Here is a 16,674-nt window from a genome sequence, read left to right on the forward strand (position 1 = left end):
ATCCCTCTCCCTTGCCACTGCCTGAGGCTGAACCAGACCGTTTGCAACCTGGATGTCCTATTTGAGCTGACATGAGCTTTCAACCACATATCCGCTCCATCACCTCTGAAACATCATCCGTCGCTGCCCCACCTCAGCTCATCTGCTACTGAAACCCTCATCCATGCCTTTGTTACCTCTAGACTCTACTATTCCATTTCTCTCATCTATTACCCTCCATAAACTTGAGCTCATCCAAAACTCTGCTGCCCGTAACATAACTCGCACCAAGTCCCATTCACCAATCATCCCTGTGCGCACTGAAATACATTGGCTCCCGGTCCTGCAATGCCTCGGTTTTAAAATTCCCGACCTTGTTTTCAAATCCCTCCATGGCCTCGCCCATCTCTATATCTGTAACCTCCTCCAGCCCTACAACCCTCAGAGATCTCTGCGCTCCTCTAATTCTTGCCTCTTGCGCATCCCCGATTTTAATCGCTCCACCATTGGCGGACGTGCCTTCAGCTGCCTAGGCCCTAAGCTCTGGAATTCTCTCTCTAAACCCCTACAACCTTTAAGGCACTGCTTAAAACCGACCTCTTTGACCAAACTTTTGGTCACCTATCCTGATATCTCCTTATGTGGCTCGGTGTCAAATTTTGTTTGATAACGCTCCTGTGGAGCACCTTGGGTCATTTAACTACATTAAAGGTGCTATATAAATGCAAGTTATTGTTGTCAATAATCCTAAATTTAAACAGATGTTTCTAGACCAAGACAGAGCATCAATACTTACAATCTATGAGCATAATTTTAGCAGAAAACTCAAGCAATGGATGGTTTCCTTTATAGCCATCAAAAACAAAATTTTCTTCTGCACATATAAATGAAGCGTTCTTGTCTGATGACTCGGTTCTTGAATGAATAAATTGAGAGGCACAGGCCCTTTACATTGGAGTCATAAGGCCCTAAAGAGACTATTATAACATCTCAGTCTTTGGGAAGACATCCAGAATGCAATTCTACAACGGTCATTTGACCTCTTGGTGGCTGTACAACTGTTTTTCAATTCCCTCTAAAACTGTTGACAATCTGGCATAAGTAAATTCTATACTAAAGATTGCTCTTTGACCCTCTTCACAGAGTGCACCTGGCAGAAATTTCAGCTTTCTATGCAGTCATGTTTCAGGATTTTTTGACCATTTTTCCACAGAACGGATTTGGGAAAAATATTACTTTTAATGTTGGGTTTTTAAAGCAATGTGTATTCTCATGATTTTTTTAAAAATAAAGGACACCCAAGCGAACGGTGGTTAATATGTTAAAAATAAGTTGCTTTTCCCCCAGAGACAAAACAATAAAAAGTTTGTTTGCTGGTCTGCATGTTCAGGAAGCTCCTCTCACTCATTGTGTTGGAAAACCCTTTGATCTCCATTTGACTGTGAAGCAGGGGCTAATAAGAAAGCCACAGATACCAAAAATATAGTCCGACTTTTGAAGACAGGAAACTGTACAGGCAGTTAGGCAAGGACCATGAAAGGCAGGAGAGTGCAGAAATAGAGGTTCTGGCTTGGGCTGTAGGACAGAATGCAGTCTGTTCCAGTCAAGCAAAATGTCCCACTGAAGTGGGATAATATAGCGTCTTAATTATTTTAATGTTATTATGTGGAGATCAATTGCATCAATTAATAAAATGAATCTGATTTATATCTGTTGCATTGTACATTCACCTTACATCGAGTTACAGCGATTCTACAGCACAGAAATAGGCCATTCGTCCCAACCGCCATTTATGCTCCATATGAGCCTCAGCCCTCCCTACTTCATCTCACCCTATCACCACACTCTACCATTTCTTTCTCCATCGTGTGCTTATCTAGCTTCCCCTTAATTGCATCTATGCTATTTGCCTCAACCATTCCTTCTGGTAACGCATTCCACATTCTTACCACTCTTTGGGTAAAGAGGTTTTTCCTGAATTCCTATTTGATTTATTAGTGATTACCTTATATTTAAGACCTCTAGTTTTGGACTCCCACAAGTGGAAACATTTTCTCCACGTCTACCCTATCAAACCTTTTCATTATCTTAAAGAACTCTATCAGTTCACCTCTCAGTTTTCTCTTTCTTGGAAAAGAGCCCCAACCTGATCAGCCTTTCTTGATAAGTAAATCCTCTTAGTTCTGGTATCATCCTTGTGAATCTTTTTTGCACCTTCTCCAATGCCTCTATATCCTTTTTATAATGTGGAGACCAGAATTGTGCACAGTACTCCAAGTGTAGTCTAACCAAGATTCGATACCAGTTTAACATAACTTCTCTGCTTTTCAATTCTATCCCTCTAGAAATGAACCCCATTGCCTGGTTTGCTTTTTTATGGCTTCATTAACATGTGTCACAACTTCTAGTGATGTAATTCTGTATCCCTAGGTTCCTTTGCTCCTCTATCTCATTTAGACTATTATCCAAGCAATATGTGGCCTCCTTATTCTTCCTACTAAAATGCACCACCTCACACTTATTTATATTGAAATTCATTTGCCAATTACATGGCCGTTCTACAAGTTTATTAATGTCTTCTTGTATTTTGATGGTTTCTTCCTTTTTATTAACTACAACCCCCAATTTGGTGTTGTCGCAAATTTTGAAATTGTACTTCCGATTCCAGAGTCCAAATCGTTTATGTAAATTGTGAACAACAGTGGTCCCAGCACCGATCCCTGTGGAACATCACGTCCCACCTTTTGCCAGTTTGAGTAGCTACCCTTAACCCCTACTCTGTTTTCTGTTTTTTTTTTTATTCGTTCATGGGATGTGGGCGTCGCTGGCAAGGCCGGCATTTATTGCCCATCCCTAATTGCCCTCGAGAAGGTGGTGGTGAGCCGCCTTCTTGAACCGCTGCAGTCCGTGTGGTGACGGTTCTCCCACAGTGCTGTTAGGAAGGGAGTTCCAGGATTTTGACCCAGCGACAATGAAGGAACGGCGATATATTTCCAAGTCGGGATGGTGTGTGACTTGGAGGGGAACGTGCAGGTGGTGTTGTTCCCAGCTTGCTATCCATTCTGCTACCTGTCCCCTGACTCCACAGGCTCTTACCTTAGTCATAAGTCTACAATGTGGTACATTAGAGGTCATTTGAAAATCCAAATACATTACATCTACTGCATTGCTCTGATCTACTCTTCGTTACGTCTTCAAAAGAATCCAATAAAATTGGCCAACATGACTTTCCCTTCTGAAATCTGTGCTGACTATTTATTATATTTTCATTTTCTAGATGTTTTTCTTTTACATCTTTGAGTAAGGATCCCATTATGTTTCCTACCACCGATGTTAAGCTAACTGGTCTGTAGTTCCCTGGTCTTGTTCTATCTCCCTTTTTAAACATAGGAGTAACATTAGCTTTCCGCCAGTCTTCTGGCACCATTCCCTTTTCTAATTAATTTTTATAAAAACGTAATAGTGCCTCTGCTATCTCTTCCCTAACTTCTTTAATATGCACAGGTGTAATTCATCTGGACCAGGGATTTTATCCTCTTTAAGTTGGATTGATTTATCAACTACCTCCCCCCTTTCTATCCTAAAATGTCTTTATATCTTTTTTGATCTCTTCTTCTAATGTCATACCCACCTTGTTAGTCTCCCTGATAAATGCTGAGACAAAGTAACTATTCAATATTTCTGCCATTTCGCTGTCATTAACTGTGCATTTATCTTGTGCATCCTTTAGTAGCCCTATCCCTAACCTGATTTTTCTTTTGTTGTTAACGTGTCTGTTGAATACATTACTATTTCTTTTTATATTCCTTGATAATTTAAGTTCATAGTTCCTCTTTGCTTTCCTATAGTTTTTTTGACTTCTTTCCTATCCTCGTCATATTCCCTTTTGTCATCCTCTCCTTTATTGTCTATGTTCTTAGAGTATGCCTTTTCCGTTTCAATTTTACCCATATCTCTATCAATGGTGTTTCTCCTGAACTCTATTGATCACCATTTTAAATATTTCCCACTGCTGTTCGATATCTCTGTCTGTCAAAATTTTTTTCCAGTTTACCTTCCCTAGTTTCATTCTCATCCCCTCAAAATTAGCTTTTTTAAAATCTATTACTTTGGTCTTTATCTTACTTACATCTTTCTCAATCATTATTTTAAACCTTATTATGTTATGATCACTATTGCCTAGATGTTCCCCACACTTACTTCTCTTATCTGCACTGGTTCATTTCCCATTACTAGATCCAGCAGTGATTCCTCTCTTGTTGGGTTTCTCTCATACTGGGTAAAAAAATGAGTCCTGAACACACTGTAAAAACTCCATTCCCTTTTCCCTACCTCTTCTTGCCAATTTACTTGGGGATAGTTGAAATCTTCCATGATTATTAGGCGCTGCTTTTTTTATTCATTTCATAGATTTGCCAACATATTTCTTCCTCCACTTCCCTTCCACTATTAGGTGGTCTGTAGAATATACCTATTAATGAGATCGATCCATTCCTATCCTTTGTCTCAATCTATTTGGGTTATGTTCCTATCATATTACTCATGCCTTTTCTCTATTGCCATTATGCTGTCTCTAATGTAAGAAAAATAGATAAGCCTTTCCAGGTATGAGAGCAGTACAGTACTCAAGTCTTTGAAGAACTTGAGCTTTAGAGTTAAACATTGAAGGAAAGAGAAACTTTTGTCATGAAAGAGGATACTAAACTTCTTGGGGACAGCTTTAGCAATGTGAGAGTTCCATGTGAGTTAGGGCTTTTTTACATTGAAAAATCCAGGCCATGCCCATAGCACATGGCACCTGCAAGGATGAAAAGGCGGGAAAGAAGAGTAGGCAATATTTTGATAATTTGACGACACCAAGTTTGGGTTGTGAAAGCCAATATATAGTAGAAATAAAGCATGACTAAGAGAAGTAAGGATTTTCACAATGTTCAAATCCTAGAATTCTACCCAACATCATTGTGGGAGTACCATCACCACAAGGACTGTACCAGTTCAAGGAGAAGGCCCATCAATGGGCAGTAAGTGCAGTTTTGCCAATTTCATCCATAACCCGAGAATAAAGGCGGAAATGTAGGTGGGTTGAAAGTTAATTGGCCTGTACTCTCAACAACAACTAAACAATCTCCATAACTTCTTTAAAAGCATGTGGTGGGTAAAAAGTTTGTTCTCCTGAGACTCTTAAGATCACACACTGTGGAAATATTGATAGCTTGAACAGTGCACATTTAGCTTCTGCTGCGTCGCACTGGGTAAACTTATATATGTAGGAAATTAACATTTGAAGAATAAACCCTAAACCGCAGGAATTGTAGTTTCTGACTCAAGATTAAAGATCACTCAATTTTTGAGAGGTCAATTTCAGAGTTTTGGATAAAGACGCTCCATTCAGAATCGTTTAAAGCTGAAACGAAATCTCAATTTTAAAAAAAACATCGTTCAATTTATTAACATATAAAATTCAGGCCCAACTCGGCTGTCAAGCTGCATGAGTTCAATTCATCTGCCGACTCAACAGTTGATTTCAGCCAAGGGCTGATTTGATTTTTTTAAAAAGTCAACAAAAGACTAAAGGAGCAGCGTTAAACTTTCAGCAATGCCCTTGATTAGGGCTACAACCCTCACCTTACTGTTCTTAATAATTGCCACCGTCCCGACAAGGCGAACAAGACAGCAGCCATCAACTCAATCACCCAAACTCTGTCAGAGCCTCAGACCCTCGGACTTTACTCCGCTTCTTCCGCTCATACTAGCTTGACGGTGAATGAAGCCCCGCCCTCTCTCGCGCGCGCTGACTTCTGCGAACGTCAAAGCCGCGCTCGGAACCCGCCCGCCCGCTCTTACTTTCTGCTACGTAACTGCTCAGCGCTTGTCAATGGAATGCCGACGTAGCGACGCCTCGTTTCGAAACCAAGTTAGGTTGATTTTTTTGTAAACCGTTTATTTCATACACCCGCGCGCAAGGCAAATTCACCAGATGAGAGCGAGAGAAAAAAGTACAACTTCCGCTCTCCCTCATGGACCAGCGTGAGCTCCCTGCTGCGCAGTATGATCTGCGCACTGGCATTTTTTCCCTTCTCTCTTGCCTCCCCCCCCCCCTCCTCCTTCTTGAGTAAAAGGAGGCCAGACATCCAGAGCACAGGGGTTGGAAAGTGATTCTCTCTTACTTGATTAGAGGTATTCAGCATCAGGATTATGGCTTCGGAGGAACTGTATGAGGTATGAAAAAATAATTAATTAGATATCCTGGTTTCCGAATCGTACTTACTCCCCCCCCCCACTCTCCCTCTCCTTTAAACCCGGAGTCGTATGGCGATCTCAGTCCAGCTTTTGGTGGAGTGGACCCGGTGTGTGGGTGCGCGCGCGCGCACGCGCCGGGGGGGGGGGGGAAGAGAGAGAGTTGTTTGAAATCATCTTTAAAGGAGACTTGACTTTTAGTCTCTAATGTTGCGATTGGCCTCCCCGCGGTGTGTGATATGTATAAGATACTTGAGTATGTGGCTGAGGGCTAAGTGTGGCGTGTGAGGGAGTGTATGGAGACGGTCTAACTATTTACTGCTGGGTGTGCAGTCAGAACTAGTGCCGTCCTCAGCTATGTCGCAACACACGAACGAAAGACAGGGATCCTAAACTCGGGTTTCACCTTTCTTGTGGCTTTTTCTTATGATGAACTCTTTTTTTTTAAAAATGACTTTATGTACTTCTTAACCATTCCATGTTAATATTGGATTAAGTAGATTTTTCTTTTTAATGTTAATTGCAGTTTTAAAAAATCTCCTATGGGTGCTTATCTTCCTGATTTCAACAAGGTTGCATAAACTAGTGGCAAGGGTTTTTTTGCAGAATGGTTCTTTTAAGTGTATTCGTTTCTGCGGGGAAGGGTTAATAAGTAATATATTCAACCTACAGTTATTGAACATTACTGTTCAGTAATCACTTTGGCATAGGTTCTCCTTTTCTAGGTTGTGACCTAGAGCACCCAAGGTTCTCCAGTCTTCTGTTTTCTTTTTCCTTCAAACTTCATTGTCTACTCTTCTCTCTCCCTCTCTTGTTTACAAAATGTCCTAAAGGTATAATTCTATGATTCAAACATGAGAATGTAACTTATGTCACTCGGAGATCCCAAACTGGTCAAGAACAGCTCTAGAAAATGATCAAGACTGAGCAGTTCTTGTGGGAAGAAAACATGTCTAGTCTTGAAGTTGAGAAGCTTTGTGATTTCTTCAGATGTTTCTGGAGCTGTCCTTGATCAAAGTGCTTTTCTGGTTGGTTAGGGGTGGGCAGGGGCTGAAAGAAACTAAAATAAGCTGAAGCCCAAAACTATAGATAGAAAGTGTAGATGTGTGTATTGGGTCTGTCTTTTGGGGAAATTGGAGATGTTCTTGGAAAAAAATGGGACTTTCTTATTCCATGACCATGACTGAAGTAGTTGTATTAGAAACAATTTCATTTTGACAAATGGAAGATTGTTGGGTCTTCCATCCCCTGTGTTTTGATGACAACTGATAGAAAAGGACTTTTCACCAAGCATTTTTATAGGTGACATTTCAAATGCTCTTGACAGTTGAAATTATTGTTTACCATGAGCACGGATTGTTTGGAAACAAACATGCATAGATGGTGGTTATACTTCACCAATGATTCTGATTTCTTAATGCAAGAATGGTGGAAATAAGTGAAACAGGGCTGGGTGGAGGAATAATTCATTTAGAATTTGACCTTTACACCTTCACTGGTGGTGATCTGATTGTTTTATACCTTGAAACAATAGTTGTGTGGTCAACCAATTTTGATGCTTCAGATTTCCATATTCAGTACCAATGCCATTTGTCTGGATGTTTGAACTGTAAAAAGGAGGTTCTTTAATGGGAAGGTTAGGATATGATAACATAAGAGTACAATAACCTGTTTAAGATTGTTTTTTATAGCAGACTGGTGACATTTGTTGGCTTAACAGATACTGATTTTTGAGCATCTACTATGCATTATTAAGGTCCAAGATTAGAAGGACCACTTGATATCTTTCATGCACACTTTTGTCAAACCTGAGTGAGTTTCGAAGATGGATAGTTTAGATAATCTGAATAAGTTTATCAGATTCTTTTGAATTTTGAAATTTCAAAAACACAGCAATGGGTTACATTATTTTGGTCTGGTCTTTAGTCACCTTTTGTAGTTCTATGACTGGATTTCTTGTAATGTTACAAATATGTTTTTGCAGTTTTTCAAATGTACCTAGTCAAAATGTTTAGCGGTGTTGCTGAAATGTTACACAGTAATTTCTGATAGTCATTGGGCAAAGAATTGTGTTGTATGTTATCAGATTGTTTTTCTCAACCATCAGAAGTGAACCATGATTAAATTTTTAAAACTGTATTCATGTCGATCTGGTTTTGCTACAGTATGTATTGATAATGATAAAAACTTTGTGTGTATGTGCTGGTTGAATAGACCAAATGGAGAATTTTATATTGCAATTGTTAATAATCTGCATTCTTTGTACATCTATAAATACCTTGTAAAATTGATTAGTGGCTTTCAATAAATGATGCACCAAAGTTATTAATGCTGCTTGAGTTGGGGCCTCCCACAGAGGTGCATCAGGTAAGAGTCTGATTCATTTTTTTTCTCCCAAGATAAATACTGGATATTCACTTGGGGTCCAAAAAGGATGCAGCTGTTAGCATTAACAGGCACTATTTTTAACTGTTTAAACAGTATTTCCTTGTGTGTGTTATCTGAAAAGTGACAATTTATAAATTTATTATGGAAAGTGTATTAAATAAATCAGCTTTCTAACCTTTTAATGGTGTTGAGATATATATACATACATATATGCATATATACACATAGATTAAGGTTGGGATGGTTTTTGATTTATTACAAATAGTGATCAGCTGAGTGCTGTAGAAAATTTGGTAGAGTTTGTCAAAGTCTTTGGAAATCATTTAGAAGCTGTGGTTCTGTAATGCAGTGCAACTGAAAAAGGTGCACACATAAGTGGTGATGTTTGGGTTCTGTTCAGATGCATAGTTTCTGGGTCGTTTTGCTCTGAATATAAACATAACTTGATGGCATTGGTGCCATCCTCCTGTTCAGTCTTGCAAAACTATTTTGATGCTTTGCTTCATTATGACATTGGACTTTAATTTAGTATTTGTTTCTCTTGAAAGATGACTAACACTTAAGTTAACCAAGCTATGGTGTTAGCAAAGTCAACATAGTTGAGTCTCTGTTTTTAGTGGTTGTACGATACCTTGACTTCATGTTTATAGTCAGTCTAATCATCCAAATGTCTTCCACAGTTTGGTTTCTCTGCAATCCAGAGGCAGGTAAGGGAGGAAAGATTTCATATAATCAGCATATATTTTCCCATCATGAAGCAACTTTTGGATACTGATAGGGATTTGAAATGATGTTCATATTTCCATGCAGTGTTTATTTGTTCTATAAATCCTAAGACCAAGGCATTTTGCCAGTTTAGAGTTGTCACAGGCATGTGTGGTTTGTTTTAACCTTACACCAAGAAGTAGTTTTTGTCCTAATGTAAATGATCTCTCTTCCAAGTAATTACGTAACCTATAGGGTACAGTAATGTGATTATGATACTGGATTAGTAGCCCAGAGGTGATGAGTTTAAATTCCACCATGGCAAGTTGTGAAATTGAATTCAATAAATCTGGTAAATTGTGGGCCAGCGCCAGAAAAAAAGAAACCTGCTGATTCTTAAAAATCCAACTGGTTCACTAATGCCCTTCAGGGAATCGAGCTTACCACCCCGCCCCTACATGGTTGACTTTTAATATTATCTCAGTTGCACAATCATGCAGTTCAAGAAGAAAGTCCATTACCACCTTCTTAGGGCAACTAGGGATGGACAGTAGATGTGGCCATATTGACATTGCTCACATTCTGAATGAGAACAAATGAAAAATATTTTGTGTGGTAAGGCATCTTAAAGTAAATTTATTCCTCAATCAACAGATGTTGGAGATTATGGTGCTCTGGCACATACCATTCTGGACTTTAAATTTTGCATATATTATTTGTGGGACCTGTGAAAATAGGACAGTCTTGCTGAACAGTTGTTCATTCATCAGGAATCAATTTTGAGATTATGTTGCTTTCAAACCTGAAAATGACCAGCCAATTGACCTAGTACACATTGACATTGTACTTGGTTGTGGGACCAATCCATCTCAAGCTCAGTTGAAATAAGCTCTATAGGTTTTCATCTGCTCTGGTAGTCGTCTTTGGTCTCTTTAATGATCTGGCAGCCTTCAAATTGTGTCCTAAATCTTTTAACATTATGGAGGCTCTGCATGTGGAAAATCATTTCCCTCATCCTTCTGGGCCAGGTGTTTTCTTAAATTTCTTTCAACATTTTTCTGACCTCCTCCTTGTTAAGGAGGTTGTTTGTAGACATTGGGATCTCTGATCTTGGGCATCAGTTGCCTAACTAATTTTCATAGTTCAAAATGGGTTGCTAACTCTTCTGGCGGACAGTTGTTGTTTGGAAGTGCCAGTAGAAGTGCGTGGTCTTTAATCCTCTGTTCCTGGTATCTCTATTTAAAGCACAAGTTGAAGTCAAAGCTCCCACTCCTTGGGTGAGAACCCTGTTCTCCCCCTCACCCCCAAAACTAAGTCCTTCATTGTGAAAGGATTTGCTTCAGTGTCAGTGGTTTTTAATGATTTGACACTGCTGTTTTAATCCAAACTATACTGGCCTTTGCTTCAGAAAGATCAATAATACAGATTTCAGTTGATGCCTCAATATAGCCTTCAGATATGGTTATGCCTGTTGCATATATGCTTTGGTTCGTTCTGCTTTTGCCAAAGTACTAGAAATCACTGAGCTTACTGTCAAGTGCGGCTTCTAAGTTTTTAATTGAGAAAGAATGTTGGGAAGAGCATACTGATTTTTGGCACTTTTATCTTGACACTTCCTGAGCAGATGACTCTTTATGTTCAATACTCAAATAGAATCATTTTAAATGAAACTTTGCTGTTGCTGAAGTTTTAAATCATAAATTCAGTCTTGGAACTGTTGGAATTGCCCACTTGTATGGGTATTCCTAGATTTTACTTTCCAAGCTTATTTGGCAGGGAGATGGACACTGGAATGCAACATTAGAAAGGAGAAACCAGGTGCACAAAGTACTGGGAGAGACAAATAGCACTAGAGTAAAGAATAGTTCAGAAATGAGTGGGATCAAATGGGGGGCAAATGCAAGGCAGTCGAAGATGAGTTTGACATGCATGTGCGTAAATGCACGTAGCATGGTAAATAAGGTTGGCGAGCTACTGGCGTAAGTCACTACTTGGGACTATGATATAGTGGCAGTAAGAGACCTGGCTCAAAAAAGGGGAGGATTGGGAACTTAACATTCCTGGCTACAGGGTATTCAGGACAGATAGGGAAAGAAAGGAGTGGGGTAGTAGTATTGATCAAAGAAACCATTCTAGCACTGGAGAGATTCTGTCTTTGACCCTTCAGTAGTTGAGGGGTCAAAGACAGAATCTATTTGGTTAGAATTAAGGAAAAAAAAATCAAGGTGCTATTACGCTACTGGGTGTATATTATAGGCCACCAAATAGTGGGAAGGAGGCAGAGGAGCAAATTTGTAGGCAAATTACAAAAAGGTTCAAGAACTATGTTGTAGTGATGATGGGGCACTTCAATTATCCCAATATAGACTGGGATAATAGTTTAAAGAGCAAAGAGGGGGAGGAATTCCTGAAATATAAAGAAAGTTCTCTTCTCTTGTATACAAGTGTTTCTAGCCCAACGAGGAAAGAAGTGATGCTAGATGTAGTTCTGGGGAATGAAGTGAAGCATGTTTCAGTGGAGGAGCATTTGAGGAACAGTGATTGGAATATCATTAGGTTTAGAATAGAAAATGGAAAAGGACAAGGAACAATCAAGCATAAAAATACTTAACTGGAGGAGGGCTACATTCATTGAGTTAAAAAGGGATTGTGTCCTGGTGGATTGGAATCAAAAATTGGTAGACGAAACAGTCATTGAATAATGGGAAGCCTTCAAGGAGAAGCTGATTCGGGTACAGAGTAGACACATTCCCATAAGGGGGAAAGGAAGGACATCCAAAGCTAGAGTTCCCTGGATGACTGAAGATATAGAGGTTAAAATGAAACAGATAAAGGAGGCTCATGACAAATGTAAGATTCATAATACAGCGGAGAACCAAGTTAAATTCAGAAAGTACAAAGATCTAAAAAAGGGAATGAGGGACAAAGGGAGAGTATAAGAATAGGTTAGCGGCTAACATAAAAGGGAACCCAAAAGTCTTTTATAAGCATATAAATAGTGAAAGGAAGGTTGGGGCTATTTAGAGACAAAAAAGATCTTCTTGTGGAGGCAGAGGTACTAAATGAATACTTCGCACCCGTCTTCACTAGAGAAGTGGCTGTTGCCAATGGAGCAATAAAGGAGGAGGTAGTAGCGATATTGGATAGGATAAAAATAGATAAAGAGGAGGTACTTAAAAGGTTGGTAGTACTCAAAATATAAAAGTCACCCACTCCAGGTGGGATGCATCCAAGGTTATTGAGGGAAGTAAGGATAGAAATTGTGGAGGCTCTGGCCACAATCTTCCAATCCTCCTTAGATGTGGGGGCGGTGCCAGAGGACTGGGGGATTGCAAATGTTACACCCCTGTTCAAAAAGGGGAAGAGTGATAAATCAAGCAATTACAAGCCAGTCTCCCTAATGTCAGTTGTGGGGAAACTATGAGAGACAATAATTCGGGACAAAATTAATTGGAACTTGGAAAAACATAGGCGAATAAATGAAAGTCAGCACAGATTTGTTATAGGAAAATTGTGTTTGACTAACTTAATTGAGTTCTTTGATGAAATAACGGAGAGGGTTGATGAGGTTAATGCAGTTGATGATGTGTATATGGACTTGATAAAGGAATTTGATAAAGTGCCACATAATAGACTTGTTAGCAAAATTAAAGCCCATGGAATTAAAGGGACAGTGGCAGCGTGAATACAAAATTGGCTAAGGGATAGACAGCAGAGAATTGTACAATGGTGTTCAACAGGGGTCGGTATTAGGACCATCATGCACCTTTGAACATCTAGCCATAGTTTCCCAGACCGTCACTGATCCCATCTCCTGTGTAGATCTTCCCTCCACGGCCTCCAAGCTCATAGTCCCCATGGAACTTATTTCCTCCTATTTTGACTTTTTTTTTCTCCCCTGTCCAGTCTCTTCCATCCTACATCTGCGACTCTTCTGACACCCTCTGCCACTTTAACAATTTCCGGTTCTAACCATCTCCTTTTCACCATGGATGTCCAGTCCCTCTACACCTCCATCCCCCACCAGGACGGCCTGCGGGTCTTCCGCTTCTTCCTCGAACGGAGGCCCAACCAGTCCCCATCCACCCTCACCCTCCTCCGCCTGGCTGAACATGTTCTTGCGTTGAACAACTTATCCTTTGACTCCACTCACCTCCTCCAAATAAAAGGTGTCGCTATGGGAACCCATATGGGTCCCAGCTATGCCTGCCTTTTTGTGGGAGACGTGGAACATTCCTTGTTCCAGTTCTACTCATATCCCCTCCCTCACCTCTTTTTCCAGTACATCGATAACATTATCGGTGCCATTTCCTGCTCTTGCCCCAAACTGGAAAATTTCATCAACTTTGCTTCCAATTTCCACCCTTTCCTCTCCTTCACATGGTCCATCTCCGCCTCTTCCCTTCCCTTCCTCGACTTCTCTATCTCCATTTCTGGGGATAGGCTGACAACCAAAATCTATTATAAGCCCACTAACTCCCACAGCTATCTTAATTACACTTCCTCCCACCCTGCTTCCTGTAAGGACACTATTCCCTTCTCCCAGTTTCTCTGTTTCCGTCTCAACTGTTCTGATGATACCAACTTCCACATCAATGCTTCCGATATGTCTTTTTCCTCAACCGAGGATTCCCCTCCACTGTAGTTGACAGGACCCGCGACCATGTCCGTATTATTTCCCGCACTTCTACCCTCAACCCTTCCCCTCCTAGAACCATGATAGGGTCCCCTTTGTCCTCACCTTTCACCCCACCAGCCTTCACATTCATTGTATCATTTTCCGCCACCTCCAGCGTGATCCCACTACGAAAAACATCTTCCCCTCCCCTCCCCTTTCAGCATTCCAAAGGGACTTCTCCCACCACGACGCCCTAGTCCACTCTTCCATTATCCCCAACACCCACTCTCCTCCCCACAGCACCTTCCCGTGTGAGCGCAGGAGATGTAACACCTGCCCTTTCGTCTCCTCCCTTCCCACCGTCCAGGGCCTCAAACACTCCTTCCAGGTGAAACAGCGGATAACTTGTACTTCTCTCAATTTAGTATACTGTATCCGCTGCACACAATGCGGTCTTCTCTACATTGGGAAGACCAAACACGGACTGGGTGATCGCTTTGCTGATCGCCTCCGCTCTGTCTGCAAGCGTGACCCTGACCTGGCGGTCACTTGCTATTTTAATTCCCCTTCCCACTCCGACTCTGACCTCTTTGTCCTCAGCCTCTTGCACCGTTCCAATGAAGCTTAACATAAGCTCGAGGAACAGCACCTCGTCTTTCGTTTAGGCACTTTACTACCTTCCGGACTCAATATTGATTTCAATAACTTCAGATCATAACCACTGCTCCCATTTTTTCGGTCAGCTAGTGCTGGTAATAGTTCTGCTGCTGCCATTTACAGCAACTCCTGATCAATCTTTTGTTTCTTAATCTGACCCATTACCACCCACCTTGCCTTACACCATCATCCCTTTTGTCATTTAATTACTTATGCCCTCTACCCTATCAAAGACCTTCCCTTTTGTTCTTTCCTCCCCTCCCTCCCCCCCCCCCCCCCACCCCAGCTCTGTACTTGCTCAAAAATTTTAACTCTTTTTAATATCTTCCAGTTCTGAAGAAAGGCCTTCGACCTGAAACATCTCGCCACAGATGCTGCCTTATTTACTGAGCTTCTCCAGCATTTTCTGTTTTTATTTCTGTATTAGGACCTTTGCTCTTTTTGATTATATATTAATGACCAGGACTTAGGTCTGCTGGGTATAATTTCCAAGTTTGCAGATTTGCAATAAACACGGGAATGTAGTAACAGACTTCAGAAGGACATAGACAGACTGGTGAAATGGGCAGACACATGGCAGATGAAGTTTAACGCAGAGAACTGTGAAGTGATGCATTTTGGTAGGAAGAATGAAGAGAGGCAATATAAACTAAATGGTACAATTTTAAAGGGGGGATACAGGAACAGAGAGACCTGGGGGTATGTACACAAATCTTTGAAGGTGGCAGGACAAGTTGAGAAGGCTCTTTTTTAAAAAAAAAAGCATATGGGATCCTGGGCATTATTAATAGCGGCATAGAGTACAAAGCAAGGAAGTTATACTAACCCTTTATAAAACACTGGTTAGGCCACAGCTGGAGTATTCTGGGCACAACATTTTAGGAAGGATGTCAAGGCCTTAAAGAGGGTGCAGAAGAGATTTACTAGAATGGTACCAGGGATGAGGGACTTCAGTTATATGGAGAAACTGGCAAAGCTGGAATTGTTCTCTTAACCGTCTCTGCTCTGAGGAGATTTAATGGAGGTGTTCAAAATCATGAAGGGTTTGGTAGAGTAAATAAGGAGAAACTATTTCCTGCGGCAGAAGGATTAGTAACCAGAGGACACAGATTTGAGGTGAATGGCAAAAGAATCAACGGAAACATTTTTTTACGCAGAGTGTTGTTATGATCTGGAATGCACTGCCTGAAAAGGCGGTGGAAGCAGATTCAATAGTAACTTTCAAAAGGGAATTGGCTAAATACTTGAAGGGGAAAAATTTACAGGGCTATGGGGAAAGAGCAGGGGAGTGGGACTAATCGGATAGCTCTTTCAAAGAGCCGGCACAGGCACGCTGGGCCGAATGGCCTCTTTCTGTGCTGTAACATACTATGATATTTCAGCTGGATCATATCATTTTCTTCAGCTGTGATTGGGGTAAATCATTTTTTCTATGATATGCAGATTTCAAAACAGTGTTGCTGATAATGTTGAGATGGGGACACATTCTGCTGACCAGGATATCTTTATTGGTCAACTTATGAGATTCTCTTGCGCAGGTGTTGGGATTTCTTTGTGGAGAAGGCGATCCTTTGAGGAGTAGTTTGAAGAAATGATGGAATGACCTTTTCTTTTAAAGAGTAAATCTGCTTTCAAAGAGCAGTATATAGCAGGCTAGTGCCAAATAATACTTTTATGATGGGGCCTTTATGCCCTAGGACTGATACTATACATAATTCTCCTCCACTCCCTGCTGTCACATCTCAACATTGACTCAATTATTTTGTTTATGTAGCTTGCCTAACCACTGGTAATGAGAAAATTGACACCTAAAACAATCCAAAAGCAACTTTTAGTCAGAAGTTCATTTCACTTGATCAGTTTCAGTTATCTTATCTGGCCACTAATAACTTGAAGGTATTTGTTTCCCCGCACTACAAATTAGCCATCCTGGATTCGGCCTTTTCAGCAACTTAAAAAATTACATACAAATAGGATGGTAGCTCCCTAAAAGGTCAGAAAACTAAACCACTGGTACTTTTGCATGGAACCAAAGTCTATCTACTAAAAGTACTTGAGGGACACCAAATGGGGAGTCAGCTAACAGTGTA

At 40.7% G+C, this 16,674-nt stretch overlaps 2 protein-coding genes across 3 annotated transcripts in view; one reads left to right on the forward strand and one right to left on the reverse strand.

Annotated features, from left to right (window-relative positions):
- Positions 1 to 6,241, reverse strand: part of eci2 (enoyl-CoA delta isomerase 2) — a 226,393-nt gene extending 220,152 nt beyond the window's left edge. Inside the window, exon 1 of one of the 2 annotated variants that reach the window (XM_068001778.1) lies at positions 6,147 to 6,241. Coding sequence is in view for 1 of the 2 variants with exons in the window: in XM_068001777.1 (XP_067857878.1) it covers positions 5,605 to 5,660 (56 nt within the window). In the remaining variant the exon portion in view is untranslated. Of the gene's footprint in view, positions 1 to 5,604; positions 5,742 to 6,146 lie in introns of those variants that run through there. The other variant, XM_068001777.1, reaches the window with a different exon arrangement.
- cdyl (chromodomain protein, Y-like) overlaps positions 5,887 to 16,674 on the forward strand; it is a 198,264-nt gene continuing 187,476 nt past the window's right edge. The window contains exon 1 of the mRNA XM_068001776.1: positions 5,887 to 6,198. Within this exon, the coding sequence (XP_067857877.1) occupies positions 6,175 to 6,198 (24 nt within the window). The 5' untranslated portion in view covers positions 5,887 to 6,174. The remainder of the gene's footprint in view (positions 6,199 to 16,674) is intronic.

Source organism: Heptranchias perlo, chromosome 2 (assembly GCF_035084215.1).
Source record: "Heptranchias perlo isolate sHepPer1 chromosome 2, sHepPer1.hap1, whole genome shotgun sequence".
NCBI lineage: Eukaryota > Metazoa > Chordata > Chondrichthyes > Hexanchiformes > Hexanchidae > Heptranchias > Heptranchias perlo.